Genomic DNA, 9,459 nt, shown 5'->3' with positions numbered 1-9,459 from the left:
AAACACAGAAGGGAAATATCTATGCACACGTATGAATATCTATGCACTCGCACAGTGACATTTCCAGCCCCCGTGCAGCTCTATGTTCAGGTCCAGGCCCAGCATTTAGTACACACCAGCCGAACAGCATTAGGCTCCTTCCCTGGGAGCTGTTAGGGACCTTGCCTAGCCTCACTGATCTTCTTCCTTTTTATTTATTTATATGAGACTGTAGCTGTCTTCAGATATACCAGAGGACGGCATTGGATCCCATTACAGATAGTGACTCACTTTGGGAATTGAACTCAGGACCTCTGGAATGGCAGTCAGTGCGCTTAACTGCTGAGCTGTTTCTCCAGCCCCTTGATTCTCTTTAAATACACAGGCTTCTGGTCCTGTGTGCAATAGGAGCACAGCTACCTATAATGCCCTTCATAGTCTCTTTTACTTCCCCTTTCTGGGGGTGGGAATAGGGTGCAAGAAAAGTACCCTAGCCTGAATTTCACCCTCCCTGCCCACAACGAGACAGAAGATGTAGCCCTGATAGTCTTGGAACTCGCTCTGTAGACAAGGGTGGTGTCAAAGTCAGAGATTCGCCTGCCTTTGTCTCCCCAGTGCTGGGATTAATGACGCACCACTACCCAGCTGGGCTCGTTGTCATTTGAGGCCAGCTGTCTCCTCCCCTCCACCTGTCCATCCACCTGCTGGCAGATGCTTCCCTCCCTTGCTGGTCTGGAGGGCAGCATAGTTTAACCAGTTTCCTGCTTCTCCATGTCTACAGAATTCTTGGGCTTTGATTTACTGGCTGATCTTGTGTATCCATTCAACACAAGTTACAGTCATCAAAGAAGAAGCCCCACTCGAGGAAATGCCTTCGCAAGATACAGTTGAAATGATTTTTTTCAATTAGTGATCCATGGGATTAGAGCCCAGTCAATGGTGGTGCCATCTGTGGGCTGGTGGTTCTGGGTTCTATTAAAAAACAAACAAACAAACAAACCCCCCCCCCAAAAAAAAAAAACCAGGCTAAGCAAGTAAGAAGTACTTTTCCATGGCCTCTGCATCAGCTCCTGCTTCCAGGATCCTACCCTGAGGTCTTGCCCTGACTCCCTACAGTGATGAACAGTAATATGAAATGTAAGCCAAATAAACCCTTTCCAACTTGCTTTTTGACATAATGTTTTATTGTAGCAATAGGAACCCTGACTAAGAGAGGCTTCTTGCCTTGTGCTGTGTTTTCTCCAAATCTTTTTGAGACAGGTCTCCTTCTGTAGCCCAGGCTATCCTGAAATAATGTGATCCAGGTTAGCCTTGAACTTGTAACAACCGTCTTGTCTTAGCCTTCTGAACATGGGGATTATAGGGGTGATCTTCCCCCTTCCACCTGTATCATTCTTTCCTGAAGGGGGCAGTGACATTTGAAGGCAGGCTGGGCAGAACAGTGGAGTGGGGTGACATATTTATGGGTTAACTGAGGCCCAGAGAGAGGAACCACACAGCACTGTGCACGATGCGTGTGGCAGACGTTGGGCCTGCTTGCTGACTCCCAGGTAGAACTCCAACTACAAAGTGATTTCTTGGAAAAGGTAGCCCTGGGAGTCCTTATGTTCTGGTCCTGTGCTGCTGCCTGGCACTCAGTCTGGGTGGGAGCTGCCTTGTCCCAGAGCCAAGTTAAGATAGTGGTTTAGGGAGAAATCCAGGTTCAGAGGTCACCCGACTCCTGATTTTTGTATACTCCCCTCCAAAGATTGCACTAGGGACACATAGTTAGGAATAAAAGTAGAGACCATTTATTATGAAAGGACAAACAGCCAGGCACGTGGTGCACACCTTTAATTCCAGGACTTGGGAGGCAGAGGCAGGCGGATGTTCGAGTTTGAGGCCAGCCTGGTCTATACAGAGCAAGTGCCAGGACAGCCAGGGCTAGTTAAAACATGTGATCCAGGGCTGGAGAGATGGCTCAACGGTTAAGAGCACCTGACTACTCTTCCAGAGGTCCTGAGTTCAATTCCCAGCAACCACATGGTGGCTCACAACCATCTGTAAAGAGATCCGATGCCCTCTTCTGGTGTGTCTGAAGACAGCTACAGTGTACTTATATATAATAAATGAGTAAAAAAAAAAAAAAGGTAAAAAAAAAAAAACAAAAAACAAAACAAAAACAAACAAACAAAAAAAAATGTGATCCAAAAAGACCTCAAGACTCCACACCAGCCTGCACGCTCCACTCACTTATGACGCCTAGGCAGGGAAGTGTTTCCAGTCTTTGTCACCTGGTTTCTGGTATGTTGATCTCTGTGTTTTGTTTGCACTATGCCTTGGTACCATGTATACATCTGGGACCCACAGAGGCCCAAAGAAAGCTCCAGATTCCCTGCAAGTGGAGGTAGAGATGGTTATAAGCTATGATGTGGGTGCTGGGAATTGAACCCTTGTCCTTTGCTATATGCAACCGTGGGGACTGGGATGCAGGGTGGCCTCTGGCAGGTGCAGAGCACAGACAAAGCCAAGGAGGGGAGGACGGGGCTCCAGATGGAGGGCAGTGACGTCTGCTTGCTCACTGCTAGGTGCAGCTTTGCAACGGGTAGGGAGTCCTAGGGAGCAGGTAGAAGCCCCAGTCAGACTCCCTGCATTTGAGTCCTTTCTGTCTTCTCTTCTGCTCTGACCTTGTGGCTGGTTCTTGATGGGTTCCCATGGCTCTGGAGATGGGTTAAGTTATGATCTCTTAGTCATTGCAAATCTCCAGGAGGACTGGTGGAGGCAGGTCTTACATGCCACTGCTCTCTACAGCGGAAGGAATCTGTGTGGTAGCCATGGGCAGGATCTATCCTTCCAAATGCACATGTTCAAGTCCTCAGGACCTTACAGTGTCACTGCTTTTGGGGACAGCAACTCTAAAGAGGTGACTACGGGGAAGTGTGGTCATTAGATGAGGGGCTAATCCAATATAACTGTCTTTCTAAGAGGAGGAAGTCAGGGTGAAGATACGTGGGCCAGCGGTGACAACACAGGGTGAAGATGGCCATCTGCAAACCGAGAACAACCCTGCCACACCTGGATCTTAGGACTTCCAGTTTATAGAGTGAACAAATGTGTTACTCAGCCAACTGTGGCCCTTTGCTGGGGACCCGTGCAGGGGAACTGCATGGACCAAAGACTTCTGTGGAGCTTTTTGATGCTGGAGGTAGGGAGGCTTCCTCCAGGAACAAATCCCAGAACCTCCCCACGTGGAGTTTACCCAGATGGTAGGATGTGGGTGCCACTCTGTCCACAGTAAAGCATGCCTCCCCCTTTCCTTCCCTGTCCCGAAGCTCTGAGTGGCAGAATGGCCACTGGCAACGAGGGCACTGCAGCAGGCAAGAGGGGTTGAGGAGCTTGAGTTGAAGAGAGACTGGTGTTTGGACAGGGCCGTGGGGTCCAGCAGAAGATGGCCTGGGAAACATCAGATAGGACAGCAACAGACTGGTGGCGATGGGACGGAGCAAGAAGCAGTAAGAGTGGACCAAGCTAGGCATGGGGATGATGCTTGAGACTACAGTGCTCAGGGTTTGAGGAGGGGGGCTAGGAAGTCTGCTTGCTCAAAAACAAACAAAAGCAAGAACCAAAAATTAAGCTAAGCAGTGGTGGCACACACCTCTAATTCCAGCACTTGAAATGCACGGCAGGTGGGTCTCTGAGTTCAAGGCCAGCCTGGTTTACAGAGACATTTCAGAACAGCCGGGGCTACACAGAGAAACTCTACCTCAAAAAGAAACACAAACCAAGCCAACCAACTGCACCCCCCAGCCCCCTGCCCCTGTGTTTCATTACTGGAGAAGGGAAGAGCACAAGAAGCTGGGATTGGAGAACGGTGCTGGGCTGTCCTCGGTGCCATGGTACAGTCCTGACTTCCTGCACGGAGCATCAGTTCAGCTGTACATTTGGGCAGAGGGGCTGCTAGTGTGCACCAGGAGATGGGTGCTACCTATCTGATGCTTAATGGTCTGGCTAGTTCTGTGCATCTTTTCTATATTTTATGCGCATGTGTGCACGAGCACGTACAAACACACACACACAGCACACACCCCCCCACAGCACACACACCCCCACCCACGCACACCCCCCACACCCCCCCCACCACACACACACACACACACACACACACACACACACACACACACACACACACACACACACACACACACACACACGGGAGCACTTTCTTGAGCCTGCATGCCTAAAGGGGAAGGAGAGCTCCCTGGAATGCAGCACTGCTGCCACCTTGTGGTCACGATGGAACACTGGTTCTGAAGCCAGGCTCACAGAGCAGGATAGCCTTTCAGCTGTCTTCGAAGGCTTCTGAAGACATGAAGTGCTGGCCTGAGCAGAATTAGAACCACCGCCAGGCCCCGCTTCACTCCCATTGCTGGGATCTGGTCGGTTGTGGCCTTCTTTGCCCAGGCATCCAAGGCGGGGAGGAGACTGGTGCTGCCCACTAGGTCTCCAGCACGTGTCCTGAATGGACGTTGGGAGCTGGGAAGCAACAGCACAGGCTGAGCTGAGGAGCCAGAGCAGCAGTGCTGTAAGCTGACCACTGGGGTCTGCAGCCAGTGCCTCGTTTCCCATCAGCCTTCCCTCCCTTCTGCTGTCTGCTTAGTCTCCAGAGGGAGAGCCCTGGTAGCTCTGCTCTGTCTTGGTGGAAGTCTGGGGGACAGTTAGCCCAGGAGCCCCTTGATCTCGGATCTGACCTTTACTGTCCCTTCCCTTCTACAAGTCCCCAGGCAGGCACACTTGCCATATCACCATCCGTATCACCTACACTGCCCACCATGTCTGCCGTACAACTACCAGTCACAATTCCAACCCCGGGTAACACACAACCTGGTCGTGTAGCTATTGGTAGAACCCTAAGCTTCTGGAGTAGTCAGGGAAAATTCCCCGAACGTTCCGGCTTACACAGGAAAGTAGCAGCCTTGCCTTTGATCATTCCCAAAGTCAATTTCCCTAAAGGGCTTCAGACATGGAAGGAGTAGGTAGAAGAGTATGTGTGGGGGTCCCTCTCCTCTAGGACCTGTTAGCCAGACAAGGCCCCGCTTATCCACATGTAAAGGATAACCACACCAGGGATGTTGTGGGAGCAGGCCAGGGGTGGTCAGGCCAGGTCTGGACATGTACTCTCAGCCCTTCTCCTGCACGAAGATGGAATATCCCAGTCCCATGCAGGCTGTCCCTAACCTGTTTCCTTTACTCGTGTCCCTAGAGAGCTGGGCCAGGTCTCAGAGTACAGGTACCAGATCCTGTGCTGACCCCTGCTTTCTGACTTTGAGAAGACAGTGCAGAGTCTAGCCTTCTGCCCACTTGCTGCTAAGGGCTGGGTCTGCATGCCTTTCACCTAGAAACGAGGTCTCTTGAGGGCCGTATAGAACCAGGGAAGGTCTGGGTGCCCACAAGTGATTTGGATGGCCCAGTGCCCAGGGCTGTGTGGCACGGCAGCCGTGAGTTCCAGTCGGGGCTGATAGTGCAGTTACCTGGGCCATGGCTGGCACCAGCACAATCCCTGTGGCCTCCTGCCCCAATATGCCAGCACTGTCCACCAGTACTTGCCTCTATCTCTTGACCAGCTAATATTGTAGGATGGGCAAAGCCAGCTGCTGGGGTAGTGGTACCCAAACAGGCAGATGGCCCTGTTGGGCAGAGCAGAGGGAGGCTGGACTTGTGTGGTGAAGCAGGGACGGTATCTGTGAGTTCGACTGTACGCTCTGCCTTGCTGGGCTGTGAGTGGCTTGCAGACACCCACCACTCAGACGGCCTTCAGTTCAAAGCAGATGCCCTACCCCCAAATTGCTTCCTGCCACAGCAGATCATGCCGGCAAGGCAAGTGGTTTTCTACTTTTATTTGGGGATACAAAAGGCACCTCTCCCTGTACCTGAGGACTCATCAATCAACAGATGAGCCCCAGGTGGGTGGAGCCCTTGCTGGAGGAACAAAGCAAGGATAGGGGAAAGGCAGTGGAGGAACTGGGGGCTCTGGGCACCCAGAATCCCCGAGGTCTCATCTTGACACCTGGGCAGTGAGGTCTTTCCTCACTGGGTGCAGCTTCGTACCTGGACAGTGGGCAGCTCAGCAGGGGCCACCATTGCCCTTCCTAATAAGCCACTAAAGCCCTCTTCAGGCTCCACTCTGCAGGGGGATGGGATAGGCCAGGCTGTGGTGATGTCTTCTCTAATGCCTAGACTGGTAGTGTAGATTCTGAAGGGCTCCTGTGGGCTTCTCTGGGGAAGGGAGCAGGGGAATTCCATGGAAGCAGCCTTACACCAGGTCAATTAGGTCGCATCAGGTCAGCTCGTCTGGGGCCCCAGGTCTCAGTAAAGTCATAGTCGGTAGCAGGATGGGAAGAAGGCAGAACCAGTCAGGATCCCAGTGGAGGGTTGACTTGTTCCTCAGTTCATCCCACTGCTGCCCAGGCTCTGGGAGAAGAGAAGCGGGGTAACGAAACACCCCTAAGCAGCCTTAATGCCAAGGGAGGGAGGCCCAGCGGGTAGAGAGTCAGGCCCTGGGCTGGGCTGCGTTCATAAGGCAAACAGCACATCATCATCCTTCTCCTGCGTCTTCCTCCGAGGGGCTGCTCCAGGACACGGTCTGGGGGGTCCCTCGGCTGAAGGGCTGGCCAGGTTGGGAAGTCGATCGGCAGCTTTGGCTCTTTCTTCCAGGAATTTGTCAAATTCTATAGGGAAAGAGTAGTAGGCTAGTGCTGGGGGAGAGGCAGGATCATTACTTCAGGGGAGGATTGGGCAGATAGGGTGGACGGTTACCTTCACTGGTGACACCAGAGGGCTCCTCAGCACTGCTCCCCTGAGAATGCAGAGGGAAGGGAATAGAGGTTATTACAGCTGGCTACCCAGTGGGCTTTCAAGGGCAAACCCTTGGGGTCAGGACCAGTGTTGTGCTTATGCTGACCCTGACACAGGCTTTTGCTTACACCCCCTATGCTTCAGGACCCAGGGGTTCCAGTTTCTGAGCCGTGATTTTATTTTTTCTCCTTTGAAACAGGGAGACTGGGCCTGAAGAAATGGCCTAGCAGTTAGGAGCTCATACTATTCTCACAGAAAACTCAAGCTCAGTTTCTAGCGCACGTATCAGACAGCTCCTAACAGCCTGTATGCCAGGATCAGGGGACCCGGTGCTCTCGTTTGGCCTCTGGGTACTGCTTGCAGCTCTGGGTACACTCACTCAGACACAAAACAAAATCAGGAAGGTGATCTAGCTCAGTGGTAGGGGAGAGGCCCTGACACAGAACTGACTCGGAATCCTGCTACTTTTGCCCTTTGGAAGAAGCAAGGCCTGGGGCTGGAGGTCTGGTTCAGGATTTCTGTCTTCTGGTCAGGCCTCTTTAGAGAGTGGTGGCTGTGAGCTGGGCCCCCTTTCAGTTACCAGCCTTTTTGATAGGGAATGGGGTAATGATGATGCCTCCCTCTGAGGGAAGTTTAGGACCCCCGCACCCCCACCTCCAGCCCCCACACCTCCATCCATAACCAATGCCACCTCCCAAGTGATGGTGGTGACTAGGGGAAGACAGTAATACTTGCCTCTCCTATCAGGAAAGGCATGAGCCCCAACTTACCACATCGGTGGACAGCCACTGCTCAATGTCCTCCATGATGCGGGCCTGTGTGGCCGGGATCTGGAAGGAAGACAGCAGTGAGGCAGGAAGGGCAGTGGGTGAGTGACAGGAAGGAAGCTGAGCTCTTCCTCAAAGTTACTCATCCACCCTGATCTGAGTTTCTTCTGTATCCTCCTGGGGTGCAGATCCTGGGGTTGCCTCTTCCAGCTGCTTGGGACCACTCTGCCAGCAGCTGGAGCAGGGCTCCATTCCCCACATGGAGAAAACGGGAACTGTGGGGAGGTGTTCAACTGGAGAAGGCTTTAAGCCATGGTCCAGGACAAGGACAAGCCTGGTCACAGGTGCTCACAGCAAACAGGGAGACTCAGTTAGTGGCACAAGCAGGAATTTAAGAGGAGGGAGGTTCTCAGAAAGTCCAGGCTGGTCGGCAGTCACAGGGACAGCTTCCAGAAAGTCCAGGCTGGCAGGCAGTCACAGGGACAGCTTCCTGGATGGGAGTTTTTTATTCTGGGCTCAAACACATGGGCTCTCGAATGGCGGCTCCTCAAAGGAGCAGGGGCTGGGGGCTTCGTCTGTAACAGTTTCAACAATATCAGTCTGGCATGTGCACACACACGGTCTGCTATGGACCTCGGGGGACTCCTGGCATCTTATGTAATGTCTCTGTACTTGTCTTCCTCTCCTGGCAACTGTCATCTGGCTGGAGTGCTGTCAGGAGGCGGTAAGGCCAGCAGAGAGTCTGGCTGGAACTTAGAGAGGAAGGCTGGGAATGCTTACGTTTCTGTTTGACAGCTTTTGGACGGAGGGAGAGCTAGAGTCTCTGACCAGACCAGTTTAGCGTCCAATCTTATCACCTAAGCTACCCAGGGTGCCTCACTATGGGAGAATCATGATGACGCTCCCTACCTTTCTGGTTGACTGGTCACAGCTCTTTTAAATGTCCCCAAAGGGAGGCCAGCCAGCCAGGCAGGTGGAAGGCCAGGGCTGGAGGGGTGGGGCTGGCACCTGGCAGCTAGACGTGGCCAGGGAAGCAGTGTGTGGTGTGACTGAGGACTGTGCTAGACAACTGTTAGGTCGGGGCCGTGTGGAGAGCAAATCAAACAAAACAAAACAAAACACTCCTCGACTATCCTAGGGGACCCCGAAGGGTGGCCCCCACACTCTAAGCTGAAGAGCAGCAGCTGTCAGGCAGCCTGGTGACTACCAAGGCTCCTGAGTGGCCCAGGGTTTAGAAAGGTTGCTTCCTCCACCAGCTCATCATCGCCAACAGCAAAGAGGCGGGTGGTGGAGGGGCTTCTGCCCGTCATGCACTGGCCTCTCTGTCCACTCTGGATGACAGTCACGTTGCCAGGTGAGGAAGGCAAGTACAGAACATTATCCACGATGCAGGAGTCATGACTAGTGCAGGCCTAGCCCACTGCAGCACCAGGGAGCAAAGGAAGAGAAGCCGGTGTGACGACGTCACCCATTACACAGGCTGAGCTCTGCTGAGCCTCAGACAAGGCACTGCCCACCAGCTCCAGTCTGGACTTGGAGTTTGCGATGCCATCCCACAGTCAGTGGGTTTACGCCTTTGCCTCCAGTCAGGCTCAAGCCCTTGAGAGTGGGTGCCAGCTTGGTCTTCAGACATCATGCCCAATTGGTGGCTGCCCAGATAAAGGGCGGGGGAGTGAATGCAGTCATGCTTGACAGCAAGGGCGGCTGCGTGTGTGCTGTCCACTGTGGGCCACTGCAAGGCGCTGCGGGGACCTGGAAACTCAACACTGGTCCTCCTCTCGGCTGCTGTTACTCCTGGGAAGATAAGTCTATCTCTGTGTGGCAGCAGGAGTGAACTGGGTGGTGATTCCCACGAGAGGAACGTAAGGCTTAGCACAGAGCC

At 53.1% G+C, this 9,459-nt stretch overlaps 1 protein-coding gene across 4 annotated transcripts in view; it reads right to left on the bottom strand.

The window, feature by feature from the left end:
* Window positions 1–5,837: 5,837 nt before the first annotated feature.
* Tom1 (target of myb1 membrane trafficking protein) overlaps window positions 5,838–9,459 on the bottom strand; it is a 34,903-nt gene continuing 31,281 nt past the window's right edge. For all 4 annotated transcript variants that reach the window (XM_006255145.5, XM_017601310.2, NM_001008365.2 and 1 more), the window contains 3 exons: window positions 7,581–7,640; window positions 6,772–6,811; window positions 5,838–6,683 (listed from right to left, as the gene is read on the bottom strand). In XM_006255145.5, coding sequence (XP_006255207.1) covers window positions 6,529–6,683; window positions 6,772–6,811; window positions 7,581–7,640 — 255 coding nt within the window. In that variant the 3' untranslated portion in view covers window positions 5,838–6,528. The remainder of the gene's footprint in view (window positions 6,684–6,771; window positions 6,812–7,580; window positions 7,641–9,459) is intronic.

This window comes from Rattus norvegicus, chromosome 19, assembly GCF_036323735.1.
Source record: "Rattus norvegicus strain BN/NHsdMcwi chromosome 19, GRCr8, whole genome shotgun sequence".
Taxonomy (NCBI): Eukaryota; Metazoa; Chordata; class Mammalia; order Rodentia; family Muridae; genus Rattus; species Rattus norvegicus.
The sequence above is the reverse complement of the archived record's forward strand: the minus strand, read 5'-3'. Positions and strand labels throughout refer to the sequence as shown.